Raw genomic sequence first — 27,660 nt, 5'->3', positions numbered from 1 at the left:
TTTTTAATTAAAAAAATAATTAAATAAAAATATATATTTTTATTTTTTTCATTGACCTTTTTTTTCCGAACCAAACGTATCCAAAAACAATAAATGGTTGTTAAAATAAATTATAACAAAAAGAAGGAAGGTGAGAGAATTATTGGTAACCTCTGAGAGTTATGCGGGGAGATGGTAGGTGGCACGGCACCGTTTTTTTTTTTTTTTAATTTCCGACAATTTTTCTCCTAACCCAACTTGGACTTTGAGAGGTGTCTTTTACCTACTACCGGCAACCGGCCGAACCGGTAATGACGGGTTTGCACGACCAATTTCGTAATGAAATGGCAAAAGTGGCCCTGAGAGGGAAGCGGATCAGGTAAAAAGTTCCAAACACAAAACACTGTAGTGGGTTATTAGCATAATGCATTGTGGGTGGGAAGGCAATAGCTATAACTTTTAAGTGATATAAGCATTTCTAGTCATTATTTAAGTAGCACTAGCACAACAAAGGTATGGGACATTAGTGGCTGACATGTCATTTATTTTTTTATAGGAGACTGATGTAGGAAGGGACTGATGTTAAGCTCTCCTGGTATTACTTAACTAAAGCACTAACAAAGGTCAAGTTATCATCTTTCTGTCCTTTCTTAGACTCAAAACCATCGACCCTAAAGTCTCGGTCGGTTCTTCTATCTTGCATGATTGGGCTAAAGTAAGGGATAAAAAAAATAGAAGAAAAAAAAATCGAATTGTACAACATGTCACTTATTTATTGGTCCTATTTGATATAATACTTGAAATATGATTAACAAAGAGACCAACTTGGTGTTGGTTGAGTTGTCTTCTTAAATAAAAAATATTTTTTTCTTATTTTATAATCCTAATTACCATGATTAATTTTTAAATTGTTTAGAAATAATGGTAGAGGAGCTATCTTTTTCAAACCAAACATGGCATATCTTTCATGCCAATTAGGGGATTCATTAGATATGTCTCTGTTAAATTCTCTTTCATAATCCTAATTCACCTAATTAGGTTCCGTTTGACAGCATTTTGGGTGGGACAGAAAGTACTTTCTGATCCTTCAAAAATACTTTTAAATGGAATATGAATATTTGGTAAAAAACGTCTACTTGCGAGAAGCTCCAAAATGGAGCTTATTCAGAAAAATACTTTTAGCACACGTTGGAAAACAGTTTTAGATTTATAAATTTTTTTAAACCAAAATACCTATAATAAAATCATATATTTACACAAAGTATCCCTTTATATCATCATGCAGGAAAAAAGAAATCTGTAGGAGCCCCAACAAACAAGAAATCCTAATCGGCCTTAGTTTTCTTCCTTGCCATGTGATCAAAATATTATTATTATTTTTCTCCATTTATTTATCCATTGTTTTAAACAAGGAAAGTATTAGAAAGAAAATAATCGTAAAATCTTGGTTTTGTGAGTATGATGTGTACCTCTATATTTTTTTCCAAAAAATAGTTCCTAAAATATTATATTAATAAAATATTAATATATAATAATAATAATAATTTATATCAAAAATATTGTATTATATTATAAATATAATATTATATTACATTATATCATAATACATTGATATGTTATGTTATATAATATTGAATAATGTTGTATTATTATGCTATAGTATACAATATTATTTAACTGTATTAGAATAATATTATATTACATTATAGTAATATTATACTATATTATATATTTATATATTAATGCATATTATATTTTATTATACTCTGTTGTATAATACTATGCAATATCCTTTATGGTCATTTTATCACACCAAAAGTATTTTCTCAGTTTATTTGCCAAACATATATTAAAGTTTTCCAGTATTTTAGAAATATAGTTACCAAATAATAAATAGCTTTTTATAAAAAGCTCTCTGCCAACAACTCTACCAAATAGGGCCTTAATCTTTAACTTTTATTTAAAAAAATAGTGGATGAATTTTCTTTCGGAGTCCAAATTTGAAACATCTTTGCTACGTATGCAACAAGGAGAGGATGCCAACTCTGAGTGGCAATCGGGTCGAGTCGAGTTAAATATTGATTGCATTGGATGTGAATCAGATCAAAAATTCGTCAATCCAAATCCGACATGTATAACAGGTCAAAAATTCATATCCAAATCCAACCTGTTTATTAAATAGGTAACTCAATCCGACCCACATAATCCATCTATTAGATACATTGAGTCAGATTAAACAAGTTAAGCAGATTTTTAATGAATTAAATGGATTTAAATAGATAAAACATATTAGACAAGGTTGGATTAAATATGACAGAAAGATGTTAATGGATTTTAAACAAGTTAAATAGATCTTAAATGGCTTAAATAGGTGGTTTCATGATCTGATTAAATTATTAAATAGGTCAAAATGGGTTAAATAGGCAAATAATATTAATCTAAACCCAACCTATTTATTAAATAGGACTAGACAAGTTGACTCATTTATCATCCAAACGCGTTTATGTCAAATTAGAACTTGCTTAAAGCTGGTCGTTTATGGACCGGGTTGATAGATTGGGTTATAAATTGCTACCTCTCATATGAACTAGGTGGTCCATTAAAAGAGAATTTTTTTTTTTGTGTGTTGAAAAGGATTGACATCATTATCTCATTGTTATCTAAAAAAAAAGAAAAAAATATATTTCATTAAAAGTTTTTTTACATGAATACCCTTCTAAAAATTTAAAATTGCGTGAGTATCCTCTTAAAATTTATATTTATTTATGTACCCTCATAAAATACTATTTTTGCATAAATGCCCCTAATATAACGGTTCTTCTAACACCGTTAATAAAAATCATATTTATTTTGAAATTATTTTTTTGTCCTCTATCGAGATCGTCTTATAAATGTTTTTTTTTGCACATCTATCCATTAAGGATATTTTAGTCATTTTAATTTAAAATCATTAAATTTTTAAAGGCGCTAGATGGTGTTGCCACATATGCAAAAATAAAGATTAAAAAAAAGATAGAATAACAAAACAAGTATTTTACAATGGTATACATGAAAATATCAATTTTGAAAGGGTATTAATGCACAATTTGATATTTAAGAGGATATTCATACAAAAAACCCTTCATTAAAACTATCTCATAAATTGGCACGCCTAATATGGAATAATTTGACAAAATCCATACATAGTTCTCAATGGCAATTATAGTAAGAATTCTCCTATTTGGTGAATTGTCAATTGACCGCTAGTGACTATTATGATCATTATTGGAGCCTAAACCCTACTATGACAACTTTCATTGTGCAGTCTTATACACCATGATATATATATTCTGTAGAAATCACTTCCAATATCTGTTATTTAAAAGAATAATTCAAAGCACTAGTTATATCATCATGGCTTATGTTAAAAAAAAAAATCTTATTAATACACGCTAATCTTAGGTATCAGTCTCATGTGCCCCCCTTCTCGTATTAGTTTCAAAGGGTAACTCGGGTATTACAAGACATCGAACTCATTGGCCAGAAGAAAGGCCATCACCGGGTCAGCCGGTGAGGGTGCGCTCGACCATACGCCCCACGTCGGATAAGCCGTCCGAGTAGGTGGCCTCGTGCTTACCGCCAGCTGTCGTTCCCATGGCTGCCGCAGCGAGATCTCGGAACCACCAATGAGGGGCTGTGGGGTCCATAGTAATAGACCAATAGGAAAGCGACAAGGTGGGTGGGACCCAGCCACTGGATACTCGGCCCGATTCCTGAGGCGGCCTTCGTGGAAACATTCCATCCCCACGAAACTCCGTCCCTCTTTGGCGTTTGTTAGATTAGAATCTCCTGTCGCATTGAAATCTCATATATTTGCCTAAATTATTGCCGAATGAAATTTGGCCGAGGTTGCCCCTCCCTCATCCTAAAATAATATTGAGAGGAGTAGGAATCCTGAATATGGTATCATTTCATGAATAGCTATGACATTTATCCACTTTAAAAATAAATAATTTTATTTATCTCAAAAAAATATAATACACATATGCGAAGATGAAAGAAAACCATCCATCTCCACCATAGATAATATAGCTACTATATATAATAATATTGCTTTCTGTGGTGCAAAAGTCCTATCGTAAAGAATTCTGTTTGTCCGAAGAGATGTTGATGCTGATTTCGTGCACGATGAGTAGCTCCAAACACACCTAGCTTGCTACATTTTGATTAATCATCTTTTTTTATGGGTACATTTTGATCAATAATCGTGTAGATAAAGGCATTGTTATCGCGGTACTTTACATGAGTAATGCATGTGTAAGCCCCTACATCGATCAGGCTAAAGCTCGCAGAACCAAAACTTTGCTAATGGGAGGGTTTAAGTGACCTAATATAACTTCGAGTCAAATCTTTATTGTATTACCCAAGGGGTGATAGATAATACCATATATGCAAGTGTTTAATGATTCCACATGCAAATATCTTAGAATTTATTTAGTTAATATTTCATATCGTTTGATAAGGTGTATCAATGTAAGAGTTTTGGGACTTGGGTGCTGCTAGATTATAGCTAGATACGGGAAGAGTGACTCTAATTGGATTAAATTTGATTTTGGATTGAGCTTAAGACTAAAGCTCTAAAACTATGCTTGATCTAAAATTAGGTTTTTACTAATTGAGAAATCAACTGATGATTGAGATGATCTATGTGGGTCAAATTTTTGTATCGAGTGTTTTATAATAACATAAAGATTTCACACAAAAAAATGGATTTGGTATTTGCGACTTCACTTTCTTATCTAACATTTTTTTTATAATAACTAGTACAGGATGCTATATGAAGCTAAGTAAGTTGTTGTACAAGAAAAAAATATAAATTTATATGTAGGGTTTTTAAGTTATAAAGCATTTTCTTTTCAAATCATGTTTGAACAAAAAACAAAAAAGAAATCTAATTTATTAGCATCCTAGATAGGCGAAATTATATTCTATACCGTTTGCACCAGCATAACCTGTGCACCACACCAATCACATCGTCATTCTTTTCATAGGTCAATCACCAAAATGAGTGTAGAATGAATGGAGCCTATGGAAAAGAGATAATGCCATCGGCATGGCGCACAACCACATGGTGCATGCAGTAATATAATTTGTCTCTAAATTGAGATGTAATTACACTTTGGATGGAGACACTACCTACTCTCCAAATATATTGCTCTTATTGCATTCACATTTCAAACCTAGTTGACCTGAAAAGTTAATTATTTATTCCTCTAGAAAAAGAGGAACTACGCGCAATTTCTTGCAAAACACGTTAAGAGATAACCATTGGCCAATTCATGGTTGCCTCTCTCAAATTTTAAAAGGCAGATCCAGGATAAAAAAGACTTCAAGGGCCATCTTTATTCACAGCACCAAGCATTGGTTATTGACTTCCTGTTCTTTCCAAAAGCCCCCAAAAAACTTAATTGACCTTGACTAAACTGTAATAAATCCTAGCCATGGTCTGCCTCTAAAGACATCCTACTGTTTTGTTCCTCGATACCATTTCCAAGGGATTTTTTTTTTCTATTTTCTTTTTTCTTTGGTGAAACAAAAAATATATAATTTTATTTTGCTGCCTAGGACAAATACCTTTTGTATAGATTTAGTACGTAAAATATTGAAACAACAAGGCAAAGCCTCTTCTCTTGTCTTCTACTTCTTGGTTGTTGGCCAACCACCATCTATTTCTATCTTTTTGCATGAGTTTGTCGAATCACTTTGTTAAAATTGTTGCTATCGAGGCCTAGTCCGTCATAGACGTCGTATGTTTTATTTCTTCCTTGCTTAGAACTCCAAAGCTATTAAATTATCGACAAAGAAACTACCTTGAAAGTTATAAAACAAATTGGCTTGAACAATGACAAAGACATTGCAATAGCTTTCATTTTGTTCGAGCTGCATTTTGTTTATTTTGCTTATTTAAATACATGAAACCAGTCAAAGAATGAAGCTGATGAAGGCCCAGCAAATGGTTAGAATAAGAGATGTAAGAACATGTAAGTTTCACAAGGGGTACTCTCAGATACAATGCCTGCAAGACTAGAATAATGAGGTCAACTTATTCATATGCCAGAAACAAGGCAGGGAAGACTTGGGGCCATTGGCTAGGTATCAGAAGTAACGACTTTAAGAAACTTTACAAAGAACATGATCAGGCTTATTTAAAGACTTGGGGCCATTGGCTCTCTGATACTCCAAAGAAGCCGAATTTTGTTTTTAAAGTTTTTTAAAGTCATTATTTCTCGTATCTAGCTAATTGTCGTGCACCATACCAATCACCTCATCTTCTGGCTGTGGGTTCATCACCATGACAAAGCATTTGATAAATGGCATCTATAGGAAGGAGACGAGGTGATTAGCATGGTGCACGATATAGGGTATAATTTCTCCAATAGCCCCAAGTCTTTCTTGCCTTGTCATGAATGGGTTGACCTCATAATTCAATTCTTTCAGCCATTGTATCTGAGAGTACCCATTGTGGAATCTACATGTTCTTACATCACCCTTCAGAATTGAACTTTGCATCTTTTTCCTATACACATTGGTAATATGGTATTTTATGCAACATGATATATAGCGACAGGCTTGTGGTAATTAATTTCTTACACCATATAAGGAGAGGGTTGGGAGATATGATCTGTGAGATTAAAAGGAGATCTGGACATGAAAAGGAATTAATTTATTGTAAACATTGGTAGAGAGTATGTGCAAATGATTGTGCAAGAGGTATGCTATATATATATATATATATATATATATATATATATATAGAGAGAGAGAGAGAGAGAGAGAGAGAGAGAGAGAGAGAGATACTCACTCGCATACGGTTAGAGTTATACTCATTATTTTAAAGAAATGATATGTGAAGGTCAGATACTTGGAAAAGGTTGGGGGTGCATCTTTCGCACAAAAGAAAGATTGCAACTACACTGCTGCATCATGCAATAGTCGCTTCGAAATCTATGTAGATGGATGAATGAATTAAGGAGTTTGACACACAAACAATGAGATTATACTCATTATTTTAAAGAAATGATATAAGAAGGTCGGATACTTGGGAGCGGCTGGGGGTGTATCTTTCGCACAAAAACAAGATTCATCTTCCTTCATGTGAATCTACTGTTGGATCATGTAATAATTGCTTTGAGATCTATGCAGGTGGATGAATGGATCTAAGGAATTTGGAGTGCTCGGAGATTTATGTAGGGCACAATCCAACGGACCACATCGTGAAAGAAGATCAATCATTAAACCATTCTTTCATACCAAAGATACAACCCATTGACCCAAAATCTTGTATCTCATATTTATATCTGCTGACATATTGACCCAAAATCTTGTATCTCATATTTATATCTGCTGACATATTGACCCATAATCTCATATCTCTTGAGACATTCACTCTCTCTTTATCAAAAACATAAGAAATAAAATATTTAAGAAGAACATTTCAGGAAAATTCTCTCAAGCTTTAAACCTCAAACTCCTTCAAATGAAGATTGCTTACTTCGTCGCATGGAAAATATGTTTTACTATGACTTACTTTTCCAATCATGTTGGAATCGGAGAGAACTCTAAGAAACCACTATGAAGCCATTGATTTCCTTGCTTCCCTGCTACATGTTGAGTTATTTCTTCTTCCATCATTTCCTTCATGAAATTTTTGCTGTCTCACATTTGCTTCGCTTGTTCGGGGCTGTAATTCTAATGGGACCCTGTAACCTGATTTCCAACCAACACTCATGAAAGCATACCTTTCATCAACTTCTTTTTCTTTATACATAAATTTATTTTAGGTCCAGTTTCTATGTGCTTTCTTCATTCATGAGTGTCCATGTTTAATTCCTAAATTATCCTTAAAATCATACCAACCACCTTTCCTATTTTCTTTCATGCTTAACTTGCAATTATGCATTCCCTCCTACATAACTATGAAATAGTCATCAATTTGTAGATCCACCTACAAATACTTCTTCGATAATTCAAGTTGCTTAGAAATATTTCGTCGATATATAGTTCATGTCTCAAGAACATTACAAACAACACCATTTGCCGAAACCGACAAATCCTAGCATAGCAAACATGCATGGTCCATCAACACAAATGATCCTGACAAATAACCCATAGTTTGTTTGGCTCACAACTGGCCCTACCATATGGAACAATCCCCATCAGAGCCAGTCCCTCCAACCTTGGCCAGCTTGCCATTCCTTTGCCAAGAATATTCCAGTAAGTTGGCAAGCCGGGCTCAGCCATAAGGACAGGAAGAGGATTCTTGTTAAGACTTGGTGTCAAGAAAAGACTTGAAGGAATGCAATGAGGGCCACTAAAATGTCTTGTTGGCCTCCACCCACAGAAAATATGCGTAGAGATCAGTATCTTATCCTCGGCAAATGCTTGGAGATTGCAACCTTATCCTCTCGGAGAAACGAAAAGTTAAGCGTGAGGGCCACAATTGTCCCTTTAAAGTTCTGTCCCGACCATATGATACGAACTGATTTCTAGGCCTGCGTCGTTGTTTAGCTCAGAGTGCCTGCCTCACCGTCTTATGTGGGGCCAGGATATTGAATAAACTAAAGAAATGGCTATTTTAATATAATAAAATAATAATAATAATAATATGTAGTCATCTGTGCAGACGTGTATTTAGTTCCACATCAATTATTCGCTGGGTAGTTTTTGGGTGAAGTTTTGGGTTGTTACAAATGGCATCAGAGCAGACCTAACTTATGATCTATATGGACTAGAGAACACTGCAACATATATAGGTATATTTGAGCTGACCACAAGTTAATCATCTGGCGAGGTCTTTTTGGATGAAATCCTAGATTGTTTAATAATAATAATAATAGTCGAGGGACTTGAGACCATAACATGGTTAATAGTTGAGTTCTTCTATCATAATGTAAAATTTCTTGATTTACATTGGCTGGTGTTGCATGACGATAAAAAAGTATTTAACGATAAGTATAGCCATTGTTTAACAATCAGTTTCCTAAAGAAAATAATTTTTGATAGATACTACAAAATTAATATTATTTTTATTTGTTAATAAAAGGGAAGGAAAGATGCACCAAGATAAATTATCCAAAGTCTAGATATTCAAGATGCATCATCTTATGGGAACTCTTAGAGTGCGTGCTACTGGCACTAGAGCGCATTTTGTATTGTGATTTTTCTCGGCGCACTCACGGTTCCATATAGTAAGACGCCATTTCAAAAAAAAAAAAAAAAAGATGCGACACCCAAGACTTGAGCTCCATTATAGTGTTGCAGAAGGAGAGGACGTGTGACCTCTATAACACTACCCCATCGAATTTTACCTTTCATATTGATCCTACCTAGTCAAATATTACCTTTGATACTGATACTTTAAAATTATGTATGACACATATCGACATTGAAGGTATATTGATATTATTTAAGTATAAAATATCTAAAATAATATTAGTTTTATTTCAAATGTCATTGTATGTTATCAAATGACTAACTTTGAACATGTAGCAAGATAATAATACAGAAGGTAAGCTTTCTCTCGCATCTTGTCTCGTCTCATTTACGAATGAATAGTGAGGTGACTTGTTAGGGTTTTGCACAAAAAATTCAAAAAATAAAGCTTTCAATCTATTTAGTTATGCAATCTCACCACCATCTTAGTTTGGAAAATGGCTGTCATTTAGCTAAAAAAGTGTTATTACATATGATGTGATCAGTGTAACTGATATGTTGCCTGTTTACTATGCTAATGGTATAAATGTTGGGACATCATAAGTCTTGCAGTTTGGCAAGCATTTTTCAAAGATCAGATGTCATGAAGAAATGACCATGTTAGTTTGCTTATATAATAGGTTTGCGACCTATGATTAAAATAATTAATAAAAAGCTTGACAAATAATTTTACCAAACTATTTAGAAGTCATACAAAGAGGTAGCTATCTGAATGTAGGATTTTTCATCCAAATAGCTCTTACAAAGCAAGTCACATTAGTTTATGTCTGCCATCTTGCCTAAGAAAAAGTAATACAAAGCAAATGTTTCCCTTGGGAAAGAGGGATGTTGAAGATTCATTACACTTTTTTTTTTTGATGAAACAATTATACATCCACCTAAAGTTTCGCATGCAGACTCGCAGAAGATATATGCTGGATAAGTCAGTTCATCATTTAAAAGAAATCTGATGATTCTCCATGTCCAATATGATGTGCCAGCCTGGGCTGCATTTTTTTCTAGTTTTTGGAGCACATTTTGGATATCATGTTCCATAGCAATGCAAATTCATATTGCTCGATCCAATTACGGCTAGTTAAATCCGACGTCGAATTACTTCTTCAAGAGGATAAAATGAAATGAAAAGAAATTAATCCCAATTAATTGCTAGTTTTTATCCAACTTGGTTATGAGATGATCCATGATTACTCATACTAGCCAAGTTTGCTAATGCTTGGCCAATGTAGCCAATGAGTGAGTTTTCTTAAATTTCAGAATTTTATAACAAGGCCACAAGCATCTATTCTGAAAAATAGAAGTCAATAAGCAGCACATAAACAATGATAGTAATCCTTACAAGCCTCATAGATATTGTTGATTCAATCGTTATATCGCTATATCACTAAAATATACATTAAATATGCACAAGGATTTGGTTGAATCAGGTAAGACTATAGTTGGATCCATATCCAACCCATAGTGCCACAGATCTAGATTGGATCTAAGCGAAATCTAGGTAATTTCCAGGTTGGTTAGTGGTCAACGGGTCTAACTACTAGTAGGTATATCTACATACTGCTGATAATTGGGCATATAAAATGCATGTTTAAGAGAAGATAGGAAATAGTCTACATGAATAATATTGAATAAGAAACATACAAATTAGATATTTATTTTAAATCAATTTAAAAAATGATTTTAATTTAATAGGAAGTGATTAGAACACCTTTTCATATGGAAGAATCCTCGTACCTTCATATATCCAAAATCTTGGAGGGGGCTATTTTCCTCAAGTGATCACTCCAAACTTTCAGTCAGTTAAGGCCATTTTGATAGGTTTGAAGTTGCTACAGGACTCAAGAATAACTAAAGTTTCTTGATACGTATGAACATGGACAGGGAGGAACAACGAGAAGCAGCCAAGTGATTGGATCGTCAATTAGGTTGTTTCCTTTTTAGCTACCTTGGGCTACCCCTCAGTGAAAAGAAGCTCTCTCGAAGAGATTGGTTATCGCTTTTAGAGAAGATCGAGAAGCCACTTGCATCATGGAAAGGCAAACTTCGATTGTTTTGGGGTAGGCTAGCCTTTTTAGATGCAGCAATGTTAAATCCATGGGTGGAAGCATGCTTTTCTTTAGAAAAGCAATGATAAAATAAGTGGATTCAATTGTATTGTGAGATGGGAGAATGTAATAATAAGTGTGAATGTGGCTTGGATGTAAAGGACTTAGATAATGCAGCAAAATGGATTGTAGAAGAAGATTATCACCAACTCTTATTACTCTAGAAGGTTGGGGCTGAGAAGTAGGAAACACCTGCAGGTCTATCCCTATTCTTCAAGTCAAAAAATGGACATGACATCTGGTTCTGGGAATATAACTAGGTTGATGGCATTGCTCCTGTGTATCAGTTTCCTTCTCTCTTTGTTCATGTCCTAAGGGAAAATGCAAAAGTTGCTTCACAGGAGAAACAGAGTTGGTTGAGCTGGGATATTGAACTCTTTTCTTTTACTACTGGAGGAAGACAAGGAATTAAAAATAATGTATAATCTTCTGCAGTTCATAAGGCCCTTTAGGTGCAAAGACAAGCCTGTTTGGAAGCTGACTAAAAGTCAAGCTTTCTCTGCCCCTTTCAGAAGCTTTGTAGAGTAGTACTGTTTCCCCAGATAAATGTAGAATATTCATGTGGTTAGCCATCAGAAATAGGGTGCACTTGCTCAGTTTGTGGAGTAGAAAATGCGACAGAATCCTTGTTTGTTCATCGAGATTGTGTTTTCAGTAAAAGTATTTGTTTGCAGTGCAAACGAGAATCTAAGAATTAAGGGCGATCCTCCACTTCTATGATTGTGGATAACCGGGAGGTCTAAAAGGATATCGCTGGATTTTGGTCAGAAAACAGAGACCCTGTTTCAGTTTTGGGTCCTCTGTTTCTAGTTTTGCCGAAAACTCTTGAATTAAATAGGGTCCAGCCGCCAGTCCGCAAGCGCGCCTAACCTTCCCCTGCGTCCCAAGTTGCCTTCAGTGCTGGTAGGCATCAAGGCCCTTTCTTTAGATCTTGCATACACCGGAGGAAAGGTCTGGTCTTCCTTTTTGATCAAGCACCACCCAATCAGCGTCGGTTCCACTGCTCACTGCTGCCAGCTGTCAATGCTGCCTGTGTCGGAGGGCTGATGGGGCATCCGAGACTTTAGTCCCACATCGAAAAAGCAATGGAAAGAATTGTGCCTTATAAAGAGGGGCTACCCCTTTTCTTCCAAAGGGCCCTTGGACAAAACTGCGAGGGAAAAATTATTGTGTACGAACCGCGTATAGTATTAAGCACGTGCGTGAATCCTTCCTACTGGGGGTAGTATTGGGGGGCGGATGGGGGACCCAAGACTTTAGTCCCACATCGAAAGAGTAGCGGAAAAGATTGTGCTTTATAAGGAGGGCCTATCCCTTTTCTTCCAGAGGGCCCTTTTAAAAGGACAAGGCCGTGAGAAAAAAATTATCATGTACCACTGGTCGTGAGGCCCTCCTCTCTTTTAGAGAAGGGACGAGCCTAAGTCCCCCATTTCGCCAAGAAGCCACGGAGAAAAAGAAGAAAAGTTCCTCTCTCTCTCTCTCTCTCTCTCTCTCTCTTCGCGGTTGATGAAGGTTGGACCGTAGAGGGTCCCATCCTTGTAACACATGGGTAGCGGGTACACTCTCGCCGAACATTATTACATTTGATCATTTTTGTTGAATCATGTGTATTCTGATCTGACCATGACCGAATGAAATTAACTTGATTGCACCGAACGAAACATTGGACGCTCCTACTTGGCTAGCCTTGTGGGTGTCAAAATTTAAGATTTTTATTCTTAAAATAATTATGGTTAAATTTTAATATTCGAATATTAAGTTTTGATGGAGAATCTCAAGATTAGTTGAATTTTTTTGCCCGTTGTTTATGCAAGATAAGTAATGATTTATCTTTTTCTAAATTTTTTATTTATTAATATCATTTTTGACATCAAATAATTTGTTAATCATTTATATGTCATTTATGAATTTTATGAGATTTTGTTTTGAATAAAAAATAGACATGTAATTTCGTATATGCATATTTTAATTAGATTATGGTATATATATTATTCTATAAAAAGAACTATAATATGTATCAGATTTGAACTCTCAGCCTCACTATATTCTGGACCTTGCTAATTGAGGGTTATACATTAGCACTTTGACTATAATTGAGCTTATTGTTTCTATTTCAAGCTCAGTCATGGGTATAAATGTTATATTCTAGCTCACATCGTAGGGTATGAGTATTGTATTCTGGTCCACTTCGTAGGTATAAGTATAATTTTAATTTTATTTCCGGCCTAGCCGTAGGTATAAGTGTGCTCATAGCTAAATGTTGTTGAATTGAATGTGATTTATTTCGAATTGGATTTATAATTATGTTTAGGAATATTTGAAAAATATTGGTTTTATTAAAATTGTGCTTAAAATGAAATTGATTATGTCGCAACGAGATTAACTCGGAAGGACGAACTCAGAAAACTTCCGACGAGGAACTAATAGAGCGGCTGGGAAAAAGCTTCCAGCAACAATTTATATTTGACTATTATATTTTATATTATTACATAAATTATCTAGTTAAGATATTTATCGCATACTGGGCTGTCGAGCTCATTATCCCTTCTTTTCTTTATAGATGTAGGTACTTAATTCCAGACGTGGGTCCTACTTTGGGAATGAAACTACAAGCATGATTCGAAAATATCTATATAATTTAGTTTTGTTATTATTATAGTCTTTCTATAAATTTGTTATTTGATGTTTAATTGATGTAAGACCTTAAATTTTTATTTGTCAGTTTGATTTGTTAATTAATTAAATTATGGTTTTTGGTTATTTAAATTATCTTTGTCACGATGCATTTGATATTATGTTGGAATGCCTTGTATACTTGTGAGGAGAGTTCTCTGTGGATATGTAGTGGTTGCCTTTGTGCTAATTTATAATTTTGGGTCGGCGGCGTGATAGTTAGTATGGTATTAGAGTATAAGTGGATAAATTATAAGTTACAGAGTTGAACATATAATAAGTATAGGTGGATAGACACTAGAGATATTGGGACGCTAATTTATATAAATTTTAGTAAAAGTTAGCTTAATATAGAATAGAATTTTGGTTGAAAGTCAATTATTGAGACCAACGAATATTGGTATTTTGAATCAGAGTGCGCAATGAATGTATGGTGGGTTGAATTATTTAAAAGCCGGTTAAAAATAACTTGATTCAAAAGTGTTGGGATGACAGATTTGATTTGGAAGAGTTACTGGAAGATCGTGGGATGACTTGAGGTAGAAGCACTTCTTTTTTTTTAAGATTTGGGTAAGAAAATTTCGAGGATCCTAACACTTCTTCTTTTTTAAGATTTTGAGAATCCAAGTCATGGAAAAGAAGAAGAAGAAGAGAAAGAAGAAATTCCTTTCTCTCTCTTTCTCTCTCTCTATTGTGGATGAAGGGTGGACCCCAGAGGGTCCCACCCTTGTAACCTATGGTAAGGAGGCCTCAACTTTGGTCATCGAGCAACGTGCCGGTATTCAACTTGGCTCTTATCGAATACTATTAGATTTAGTCATCTCCGGTCTCTGTTGAACCATCTATATCCTAGTCCAACCATGATCAGATGAAATCACCTTGATCGGATCGACCAGAATGTCGGGTACTCCCACTCGGCCAACTTTGTGAAAGTGTCAAAACTTAAAATTTTTATTCTTAAAATAATCACGATTAAATTTTCATATTTGGATATTAGGTTCTGAATAAGAATCTCAAGATCAATTGGATTTGTCTGTCCATTTTTCATGCAAGATAAGTAATGATCTATCTTTTCTAGATTTTTAATTTATATAATATTATTTTGAACATCAAATAATTTGTTAATCGATTTATATGTGATTTATGAATTTTATGAGATTTTGTTTTGAATGAAAAATAGACATGCAATCTCGAAGTAATATATTTTATGGATTATCATTATATTGTTTACTAATCTTATATTGTATATGAATATTCTTATTGGATTTTGGTATATATATTATTCTATAAAAAAAATTATGATATGTATTAGATTTGAACTTCAACCTGACTATATTCTGGATTCTACCAATTGGAGGTTATTTATTGGCACTCTAAATAATATTAAGCTTATTATTTCTACTTCAAGCCTCGCCGCAGGATATAAATATGGTATTCCAGCCCACGCCGTAGGATATAAGTATAGTATTCTGGCTCACTCTACAGGATATAAGTATGGTTCTGTTTTTATTTTCGGCCCAACCATAGGGTATAAGCGTAGTCAATGTTAAAAGCTATAGAGATGAATGCGATTTGTTTCGAATCGGATTTATGATTATATATATGAATATTTAAAATATATTGGTTTTACTAGATTTATGTTTAAAATGAAATTGATTATCTTTACACTGATCTGTTGTAATTTATATTTGACCATTATATTTAATGTTATTGCATAAATTATCTAGTTAAAGTATTCATTATTTACTAGGCCGTTGAGTTCATTATTGCTTTCTTTCTTCACAGATGCAGATATTTAGTTCCGGACACGAGTCCTATTATGAGAATGAGACTAAAAGTGAGATTCAACAATTTCTACATAATTTAGATTTATTGTTATTATATTTTTTATAGGATTATTATTTGAGGTTTAATTGATGTAAGATCTTTAAATTTCATTTTTCAGTTGGATTTGTTAATTAATTGAATTGTATCTTTTAGTTATTTAAATTATCTCCGCTACGATATATTTAATATTATGATAGAATGCCTTGCATAATTGTAGAGAGAGTTCTTTATGAGTATACGGCGGCGGTTGTTATAGTCCTAGCTTACGATTCCAGGTCAGAAGCGTGACAATAAGGCACTTTGGAATTTTCAGGAGTGGAGGCATCTTTCTTCCACTAAGCATTTTCATGCTTACGACCTATATCTTGGAAGCTTTCTTTCTCTTTCTCCATGACTCTGACTCTAGCCTACTTTCCTCCTTGTTTTTGCCTCTGGTTTTCTTCTTCTTTATATAGTTATCTATTTCCTAATTTTAATGAAGTTCTCAGGTGGGAGTCTTTCCCAGCCTCCTTCCTACTATTCAGAAAAATGAAAAAAAAAGAAGACTTGGACTTAGACCAAACAATGTCCCCATTTGGTAGTGTTTTTGTTTTCAAGAACTCAAGAATAAAACGGAACTGAACTGCAGAACATGTATGATGAACCCTTCTGTTTCTTGAACTTATTTAAAAATATCCTTACATCTTTGGTAACAAACATTCATTGTCTTCAAAAAAGTAAAAATAATGGCAAGAAATAGAAAATATTTTGTGCAAATACTATCCTTTTCATGTGATATTTTATTAATTTATAGAGAAAACAACATCAATGCCTAATAGGGCAGAGTAGCCATGGGCTGTTGGGTGCAGAACAGGCCTTATGGGTTGTTGGGTTTTAGCCTGAAATTGTTGGTCCAATTTTAATGTGGGATGTGTTTTGTTCAGGATTTATGGTATTATTTATCACCTAAGAATTTCACCAACTTTTGCAGGCAGCTGGTTCTGGATTCCAGTTGAATTCTATTAAACAGCATGAACTTGAGATCATCCTGGATAAGCATCTAAATTACTCTGCAAAAACTTTTGGGCGCAATAGTTTTAGCTTGAGGGTGGATCGAATCAAAACAGTAGATCTTAGAAGAAGAAGTCAAACGCTTGTTCTAAACTAGACTTGTCAATCCTTTGGCTCTCCAGATAAAAAAGAAATCTTGGTTACTAGCACATGTTCTTGGGTCAGGGTTAATATCTTCGAATATATTGAGTGTGATCTAAATAGAAGCCAACCTCTAGACCTGTCGGTCCTACCATCAGTACAATAATAAACCTCTCCTTTATCTAACTTGCTTTGAGCTATTACTGGGCCATTGATGCTCAGACTACAGTCATTAGTAGACTCAGTGACTCGCAGAAATTTTTTAGATACTCTATAGCTCTTGACTACGTTTTTGACCTAAGTGCTTAATGGACTTTGTTGTCACTTCATTTTATGTGGTTATCAACCTTCTTGCTATTCATAAAGTGAAACTTGCATCCTCTGGCTGGACTGACCGATGTTGGCTTATCTCGGGACTTTTTTGGCCTGGGATAGCAGTCATAGGAATCGGGATCCTCTGCAATATATGTTTTGCACCATAGAGAGCTGTACATATTTTGATAGCCACCATGCCATCTGATCATGGAGACGGATGGCTATCAAACGTTCAAAAATGTTGCACCACATATTGCATGCAACGGCATTATGTATGGCACGCAATGCCATGTCCTGTGTGATAGTCGTCCATTTTTGTGATTAAATGACATAGCAGCTACCAAGGGTTGTATAATTTTCTGTGGTACAAAACGTGCATTACGTAGGATCTAAACCCACAATCATGGAATCTAATTAAGGTAGATGTCGAAGAGCATGTGGCTCAAATGGGCACTTGATGTATTGTGAGAAAGTGAAAACTAATCATTGCAATTTTGGTTCCACTTAACATGGTTTTAGATAAAGGCAGTTTCTTGGATTTTTTTATTTTTTCCTCTTTTGATTGACCAAGAGCTCAACCATTTTGATTAAGAGAATGAGAAACAAGAATACAAGATCGGAAGGCCCAAGAGAGATTAGATAGAAGAAAAAGAGAGAGAAAAAAAATAGAAGAAAAAGAGAGAGAAGAAAAATAGAAGAAAAACTAAGAGACAAAGGAAAGAAAAGAAAATTCCCATCACTAGCAAATCTCATTCAGTGAGAAGAAACTAGACGTGCTCGGTTACCTGCAAACCATTCTTGAAGTCCTAGTATTTAGCTCTGATAAATGAGTCCAGTACTTAGACAACAATGGTTGCAACAAATTCAGGGAACATCATATTTTATGGAATCAATATTCTATTTATGAAGATCTGTCATAATATTGAACACAAAAAGTATGAAAAGTTATGCCACATACCACTTAATAGTGGTTGTTGAAACAAACAATCAAGTTAGTAGACAAGATTAGTAACAAACTAAATAAGATATATTTTGTAAGAGACTGTTATGGCTGTGGTCATGTTGTCATATAGTCATGGCTATAATGGACACCTTAAGAAGAAAAACAAAGGCGGGCGACCCTACGAGAATATTGTGGGCTTCATGGAACCCCCACTACAACTACTTTGACAAGAAAACACACACCCTACGAGAATCTTGTGGGCTTCATGGAACCCCACTGCAACTACTTTTGACAAGAAAACTACTTTGTTGGATCATGTGGAGAGATACCGGCAGGGCACCGTTTGCAGAAAATCCCAATCACAAAGTACCTGATTGATGGAGCTATTGCTAGTTGGCGTGGAAGGAAGAAATCTTATTTTCTCCTTTCCTTTTTTCATTGAGGATGTTACAAATTTGTTATGAAAATTTGCATGGGCATATATTTAGTCTTATATCAGCTATAGAGCCAAGGAACTCAATTAATATCTTCTAGCTAATCTTTTTGGACAAAGTATTGAATTGTTATATTTATATACTTACACATGTAAGCAGCCTATTCACAATGCTATAGAGAATTTGGAGGATATGATTTCCAATCTCTTGGATGACTATTTTTTGGATGACTAGTAAAAGAGAGACCAATTCTTTACAAGGAAATGATTTAGTTTTAGAGCCAAAGACCGTAGTTCTCGAACGAGCAATCGAAAAGATTCTGGAGCATCCTCGGGGTTAGGTACTATTCCTCCAACGATTGTAGCACACCTTTCGTTGATCTTACATTCTAGAAGGAAGGTGACTAGTGAGGGTAGCTAATGAGATGGAGAAGGGAGTCTAGAGGGAGAGGAGAGGACAACAACCAATCAGAGAAACAATAAATGGTAAGAGATGACTAGAGATTAATTACCAACCCTTCTCATCTTCAAACTATGAGCCATTGGATTAGTACCTAATAGCTCATATCACTCATTACATAAAAATATAGTATAAATTTTAAAATATAATTATATATATATCTCCCATGACCTAATCAGTTAAGGGGTATTGACTCAAGTGCAACTCGATCAACTAGCTAGCCACCATTGGTTGATTGTAACCGACCACCAAACTAAAGGGTCAAGTTAGTTAAGCTTGATTATGGTTTGAGTTTAGCCAGGTAATAGGCGCAAATCAAGATTGCCACCCCTGGTTTGGAATATTGAGGTCCCTCTCATGATTAAAATCTTATTATAGTTGCATAAAAAAAAGTAGGATTCTACTTATTGAAAATTTTTGGAAAGTGCAAGAAGGGTGTTACTTGCTATCATTTCAGCCTATAAGACGAAATTGTTAAATATTTCCTTAAGATGGAGTGCCTGAGGAAGTTTATATAGATGTATTAACTTAGGTCAATACCGAGGGAAAGTACTTGGATATTGAATCTTTATAGTTTAATTGGTGAATTGAAAATTTAAAGACTATTATCCTATCAGTTCACTATTTGATCAAACTGGATTTTTTTTTTGAAACTTATGGTTGGACAGAAATAGTAGGATACCCTTTGCTTAGAGAAAGGAATTAGTTAGAGGATGCTTTAGATACAAGTAGTATCCTTTTATATTAGCTTTTGGTTTTAAATTACTTGAGTAAGAGAAATTTCTAAACATTCTAAAAGACTTATCTTTCCCTTTTCTCCCCCATCCCAACCTTAGCTTCTAATCTTGGTTGATTTTTCACTTCTATTTTACGAAATATATTTTGGCTACTTTTTTTAACACTAGTGCATCATTTCATTTTTCAACACTAATGCATCATTTCATTTTTCCTAATGCAACATTGATGTCTGTACAATCTTCGAAATAAAAAGATTGGTTTTTTTGAGTGTATATCCTTTAAATATATAAAATTGTATGAATACTCTTGCAATTTTTTTTTTATATATATGTATACCTTTACAACATACTTGTTTTGCATGTACATCTTTCTTTTTTCTTTGTTGTTGTTTTTCTTTGTATATCTGCCCATGCCATCTAACATTTAAACTCTATATAATTCGATAGATTATGTTTGGTAACAATCATAACAGTGATCCAAATAACTTGAAAGAAAATAAGGCCCAAATTTAATAGAAACATAAATTCAATTGAGCAGCTGACATTATTTTCTTGCTATCCTTGATCATTATTTCAGGTTATCTCATCAACAATGATACCAAGAATCCTACTTCTAGTTTTTGCCCATCCATAATGCTTGATTTCAATTTAGCCTTTAACTTGTGGTTGCTTACTTTGGAACCTGATTGATAGTTCATGTAGAGCTTAAAATGCCAAAAGTTGAGGATAGATATATCTATCACATACCTACCGATATTATGGGCAGGCATTATCTTCACTACTTAAAGTTTCCGTTCTTCTAGCTTGCTTGTGGGGTCTTCTTTTATTTTCTTTGCCCTCTTGGTGCTACAAACAATGCATATATATCTCTTATAATTGACACTATTCCGGTTGAGCTATTTTTCCTTAAGCCTGCAATTTTTCAATGATAAGCAATTGATATAGAACATATATCATTATGTCAAACTAGCGCTGTGTGTTACCTCCTAGGCATCTTTAGTGTAAAGATGAGGATACTGGAGCTTGAGTTTCTTTAGCTACTGAGTTTTTGCAAATTTTTGTGTGATACCCAAACTCACAAAGCTTGCATTTGTGCATCCTCTATGATGTATTCTCATATATACCTTTAATTCTTTTTGTTGGACTTCTAGAAGACCTTAGGCTAAGCTTAGGAGGCAGTACCTTGTATTCAATATTAACTTTCACCCATTGAGCTTTGTCAAGTAATGGTTCAATTTTCTACTATATAGGTAGCCTTGTACTTTGCAATAGTGAGTACTTTGAGACATAATTTTCTTGATTTTCACCTCTCATAGTAAAAATAAAGGTTGCAACATACATAGAAGGAATGCTTGATAGCTCCTACAGATGGCAAGAGGATCTTCATTTATTTAGAATTACCTCATATCTTCCATTAGTCTCAATTACTTCCGCTATAATATAATCACTGTTGTTGTAAATATTATAATCACCTAACTTAAGGTTATTGTCTCTTATATATTTCATTACAGTAGGAACTAAATTTCTCTTCCAGTGCGCAGCCATCCTCTTTCTAGCTTTCACCTTCATCATAATCTTTTGCCTCACAACATCTAATAAATCAAGAATTAGCCTATGTCTAGCCTTTAAAATTCCAGCATTGAATGACTCCGAAAGGGTTTTCGTCATATAGGGGTACTTAGGTGTAATGCCAAATTGAGATCTATTCCATAAACCAGTATTTTTAGCACTAAGATACTTGAATGCCTCCAAGCTAGCCATGTTAATTTGATCCACAACATCATAATGCTAAACTTTTATGATGCCCTTGCGGCCTCCCATACCTTGATTTTAAGCCAGCGTCCCGATAACTTTGTTTGAAAGCTTTTGTACAGGTACTTCATATATTTTATATATTATGCTGAGGGTATACATATTGTACTACTTCTAGTCTTTTCTATGATATGATGTAAGTAGTAGATCTTCAAGAGTTCCAATTGATTCTTTAAGTACTTCCAAAAACCAAGTCTAGCTATCACCAATTTTAGATTCTATTATATTAAAGGCAATTAGAAACAAACCATTATTTCCATCAAGTATTGGAGCAGCCACCATCATATCCTTGAAATTTCTTTAAGTGACAACAATCTAGGCCTACAAAAAGCTTTAACCAGCTAAGAAGCTCATACTTTAGGCCCCCACAAAAATAAAGATGTGGTGAAAGTAATACTTATCAGCTCTGGACCGAAGTTTACGTGGTGCAATAATCAGCTCGGCAGTGCTAGGGTATGGGAGCGTCTAGATAGGGCATTTGCGTCCCCGGACTGGATCCTCCGTTTTCCTACATGCAGAGTTAGTCACTTACCTCGGATCGCTTCAGACCACTGCCCCCTGCTGATCTCCACATCCTCGGGACCTAGTCACCACAGCCCCTTCCGCTTTGAGAAGGTTTGGCTATCGTACCCACAGTCCTGGGACATTGTTCGTGAGGCATGGTGCATCCCGGTGCGTGGAGATGCAATGCACCGGGTGTCGCGCAAACTAGGATTGGCCAAGAGGCGTCTTCGGCGGTGGAACCGTGAGGTTGTGGGCGATATCTTCCGGAGAGTAGAGGGGGTAGAGTCTGCGATCTCTGAGTTGCAGCGGAAAGAAGACCTAGAAGGTGCGCTCTCGGCGGATGACATGGGCGACCTTCGGGGGCTCCTAGCGACCCACCACTCACTACTACGGCAGGACGAGATCTTCTGGCGACAGAAATCTCGAGTTCAGTGGGTACGTGAGGGGGACCGTAATACTAGCTTCTTCCACCGGACCACGATCATCCGGAGACAGCGGAGTACGATACACTCGCTACGAGATGGGTCTGGACTTCGGGTGGAAGGGGAGCCTGCCATTAGTCAGGCCCTGCTGGACTTCTTCCGTGACAGATGGACGGAGGATGAGGTCTCCGGCGACCGAGACCATCCCATGCGGATGGACGCGAGAGTCGAGGATTCGGAGAATGCAGCCCTGGTCCGACCAGTGTCGGCACAGGAGGTTCAGGAGGCAGTCTGGGCTTTGGCTCCAGACAAGGCCCCGGGACCGGATGGATTCCCCCCGTTCTTCTTCCGACAGTACTGGGGTATCATTCGGGTAGCAGTGGTAGAGGCTATTCAGTGCTTTTTCTCTCAGGCGCGGATGCCTGAAGATTGGAAAGCCACCTTCATCACGCTCATTCCGAAGCGTCAGGAGGCGGTGGAGCCAGGCCATTTCAGACCCATTAGTCTGTGCACTACCTTGTATAAGGTTGTGGCCAGAATAATGGTCCGAAGGATGAAGCCCCTATTGCCTGGCATCATCAGTCAGGAACAGGGGGCGTTTATAGCTGGCAGAAACATCTCCCATAATGTTTTGCTGGCTCAGGAGATGATGTGGGACCTGCAGCGAGCATCGAAGCGACGTTGCTTGATGGCTATCAAGCTGGATATGGAGAGAGCTTATGACAGGATCAGATGGAGTTTTCTTCAGCAGGCACTCGAGGCGTACGGTTTCCACAGGCAGTGGGTTGGCTGGGTCATGGGGTGTGTCAGGGGGCCAAAGTTTTCTATCTTGGTCAACGGCACACCTTCACCTTTCTTTGAGTCCACCATGGGGCTGCGCCAGGGATGTCCTCTTTCTCCTTATTTGTTTATCCTGTGTGCTGACATTTTGTCTCGTGATTTGCAGAGGGTGTGTGCCCGCAGGGAGTTGGAGGCCTACGTCCCTGCCCCAGGGGCTAGTCCTTTGTCCCATTTACTTTTCGCTGACGATTGTCTTCTTTTGGCCAGGGCGCGGGTTTCTGATGCACGAGTCCTCCGGCGGGTGGTGGCGGACTACTGCGTGGCGTCGGGTCAGAGAGTTAACTTCCAGAAGTCAGCGGTCCACTTTAGCCCGAGCATGGAGAGCAGGGTCAGACAAGAGATCAGAGGGATTCTGCAGATACCGGAGCAGGAGGAGCCACTGACCTACCTGGGTGTTCCGATCACAGGCCGCAGACTGCGAGTGGCAGAGTGCTCCCACCTGGTGCAGCGGGTGGAGAGCAAGTTGGAGGGATGGAGAGCGGCTTCCCTGTCCATGATGGGGAGACTGACCTTGATCAGATCGGTGTTGGGGTCCATGCCAGTATACCTCATGGCCAACACCGTGGTTCCGAAGACGACCCTGCTAAGGGTCGAGCGACTGCTGCGATGTTTCCTGTGGGGGTCTTACGGTGGAGGCCGCGGAGTGCACTTGGTGGCTTGGGAGCATGTCTGCCGGCCCACTAGCATGGGCGGTCTCGGAGTGCAGTCCCTACTGGAGCGGCGCGAGGTTCTCATTGCTCGGCATGTAGCTCGTTTCCTGCTAGAGCCACACGGGCTGTGGAGTCAGGTGATGGCGGCCAGATATGGCCGTGAGGTCTCAGAGGCGGCATGGAGAGGACGGCGAGTCTCCTTCATGTGGCATGAGATTGGGAGGTACTTGCCGTTGGTGTCGGCGAACACCAGGTGGCTGATTGGCGATGGGCGGAGTATTGATGTGACTGCGGACCCATGGGTGGACACCGTCCCACTGAGGTGTTGGCCGATCATGATCGATGTTGAGGCAGTGGAGGGATTGCGGGTCTCCGATCTTCTTGCCCCAGGAGACTCAGCATGGGATGATGATAGGCTGCGACAGTTGTTCGGAGGACACCTAGCTGAGAGGATCCGGTCCCTTCCAGTGCCAAGTTGTGGGGGGGCTGATGTCAGGGTTTGGGGTACCTCTTGCCGGTCCAGTGTCAGACTGGGAGACCTTGCCAGGGTTATCCAGCAGGAGCATGAGTCGGGCCAGGATTACACTTGGATCTGGAGGTCCGGGCTTCACCCAAGGGCGGCACTCTTCCTTTGGAAGGTGGCATGGGATCGCCTTCCGACGAGGGCAGTGCTGAGTAGGCGCGGTTGGGGGATCCCTGCGGAGTGCGGGACATGCAGCGTGGAGGAGTCGGTCGACCACGTGCTCTTCCAGTGTACGTGGGCGAGGTCGGCATGGTTGTGGGCAGGGTTCCCGCAGGGGGTTTGGTGTGGGAGGCTTCAGTTTTTACGGATGATGCAGCAGTGGCTGGCCCGGCCGCAGATATGTCAGGAGGCTATTCGAGCGACCTGCATAGCACATCAGATCTGGCTGGCGAGGAACGCCCGCACCCTTGGTGAGCGCAGGGTGTCACCGAGGTTCGTTGCAGAGCTCGCGCGAGTACAGGCATTGGAGTTCAACCCCTCTTCAGATAGACCTCTGACAGCTCGGGACACCTGGGGTTCCTTCCCTGCTTCGGCAGCTCCTCAGCTGGTGTTCTTCACCTGGGAGCCCCCACCCCCGAGTTTCCTCAAGGTCAACTTCGACGGATCGGTCCTGGATGGAGGTTCGCGAGGTGGTGCGGGTTTTGTGATACGGGACCCGCACTCCAGAGTGGTGGCAGCAGGTGCCTGTCAGTTGTTCGGCACATCAGTTCCCGGGGCAGAGCTACGAGCTGCCTAGGCAGGTATTCGATGTGCGAGGCAGGTACTGCAGGCTGGATCGATTGTCTTGGAGGGCGACTCGGCTACAGTCATCAGCTGGATCCGGGCGGGGCTGAGGGGTGAGGGCTTAGACCACCCCTTGGTTCGGGATATTGGGATGATGTGTGGGGTTGGGGTGGCCATCCAGGCCAAGCATGTATTCAGAGAAGCCAATGGGGCAGCTGACTGGGTGGCTGCCTTCGCGGCTCATCATTCAGGGTACACCTTTTGGTTGGGGGAGGGAGAGTTGCCACTGGCTCTCCGTGAGCTAGTGTTTTTTGACTTTATTGGGTGTATTCGTACACGTACTGTATGAGAACCCGTTTTCAGCAAAAAAAAAAAAAAAAGTAATACTTATCACCAACCACATCTAACTTCAGCTTTACTACACTATTTGGGTTTCTTCTCAAAAGCTCCTCCTTGAAATCCTCAATTCTCTTAAAAGAATCTGCCTAATTGCCATGAATTATGGACATGACAAGCTCTTTTCCTCGCCAAACTCTTTAACATGGAAGCTCAAGATGATGGAACTACAACAATCTCCTTCTTATTTTAATAGATGACAAGTTACCATTTTTCCTTAGCCAACCAATCACCTTGTCACATATCCGAAATTATGAGGCCTTCTTGTTGCTGCACTTGTTCACAGGTGAGCATGTATGAGGCTCCTTCAAATTTTAGACTTGCATATACAACCACAACAAGATATTAATACATGCAACATCATCGATAAGCTAACATAAATGATGGATGTTTGTACCATAATACCTGAAATGTATGACATCACATAATAGCAAAGTATGAAGCCTCCAATTACAAGCTTCATCTTTACAACTAATTGTTATTCTACTTAGCTCACTTTTGAGAACCTTACAACAAATTTAGTCAATTTAATATACCGACTTAGTGCTACCTCGAAAAATTTCTTTTGCTGAAAATGAGATAAACCTATATAAAAAATGAAGGAATTAAGCATGGTTTTTGACCTACTTAAAATTTACGCCACCACTAACGGATTGAAGCAAAACATCAAGCTCTAAAGAGGACCTCCGCTCCTTGGTAGTTGATTGTGACCATGGATCAACAATCAATCAACCAAGAAGAGAGCAATGATGGGAGAGTCTCATATTCCGATGACAAGGAGAGATTTGGTGAAGAGAAGGAAGAGAGGAAATGGGGAGAAGGGCTGTTGACGGTGGAGAAGGGAGTTGAGGGATGGTAGATGCTAGACCCTACGAGGTGGGTGAGGGAAATAGAGGGTTTGAGAGAGATTAGGAAAAACAGTAATTTCAAAACAGGTAGAGAGGGAAACAGAGGCGCAAGTGGAAGAGAGCGATCAAGAAAGAGAGAGAGTTTTTGTCCTTGTTTCTTGGGCACCCCCACCTCTTGGCTATCTCAAAGTAAATTTCGACAGCAGTAGGTTAGCAGATGGCGCGACCGGAGGGGTTGGCTTTGTGATCAGAAACCACTGTGGTAGGATGCTGGCTGTAGGTAGGCGCCGGACACCTGGGCTTATTGGTTGTTGGGGCAGAGCTGCGGGCTGCCTGGGAGGAGTTATCCTACGCCAGGCAGGTGCTTGGTGTGGAGCGAGTGTACCTTGAGGGAGACTCAGCGGTGGTGATCGATTGGATCCAGGGGGCGGACAGGTATGGTGATGGTCATCCCCTTATCCGGGAGACACGCAGGATGGCTCAGTCGATGGGCGGCCTTCAGGCAGTTCATGTGTTTAGGGAGGCGAACAGAGCTACAGACTGGATCGTCTCCTATGTCGCCCGGCACTTCGGGAATTTTTTGTGGACATCCGGATCAGATGTTTCTTCTGCTTTGTTGTCTTTACTTTTCCGTGATCTAGATAGGTGTACTAATATTAGACTTATATGAATGAGTAGCCATTTTAACTAAAAAAAAAAAGAAAGAGAGAGAGAGAGAGAGAGAGAGAGAGAGAGAGAGAGAGAGATGGATAGGTTGGTTTTTTTTAGACAAGTGAGACTTGTTATCTGCTTCATAGATAACATAATAATTTCATAATTCTAATTATTTTTTAATTTAAATAAATATAATTTTGACTAATGAGTTAATAGAACCATGATGGTGGGATATTCATACAAAAATAATATTTTATGAGGATATTTATACAAATCTCAATTTTATGAAGGTATTTATGCAAATTTGAGTTCTTAGGAGGGCATACATGTAAAGACATCTAAAACAATTTCTTTATAATATGGTGTGAGATAGCTTGAATTTCAAAGTAACTTTTATTGTAATACTAGTGTGTTCATTATCTTGATTTTGAGAAAT

At 37.8% G+C, this 27,660-nt stretch overlaps 1 protein-coding gene across 1 annotated transcript; it reads left to right on the top strand.

Moving 5' to 3' along the window:
• Positions 1-290: 290 nt before the first annotated feature.
• LOC149753436 (uncharacterized) lies at positions 291-27,240 on the top strand. The gene is made up of 3 exons (XM_089931126.1): positions 291-358; positions 22,069-25,057; positions 26,851-27,240. Exons 1-3 carry the CDS (start codon positions 291-293, stop codon positions 27,238-27,240), a joined length of 3,447 nt encoding a protein of 1,148 aa, XP_089787252.1.
• Positions 27,241-27,660: the final 420 nt, after the last annotated feature.

Source organism: Phoenix dactylifera, chromosome 5 (assembly GCF_051530095.1).
Source record: "Phoenix dactylifera cultivar Ajwa chromosome 5, Ajwa_hap1_PhDact_Kaust_v1.1, whole genome shotgun sequence".
NCBI lineage: Eukaryota > Viridiplantae > Streptophyta > Magnoliopsida > Arecales > Arecaceae > Phoenix > Phoenix dactylifera.
The sequence above is the reverse complement of the archived record's forward strand: the minus strand, read 5'-3'. Positions and strand labels throughout refer to the sequence as shown.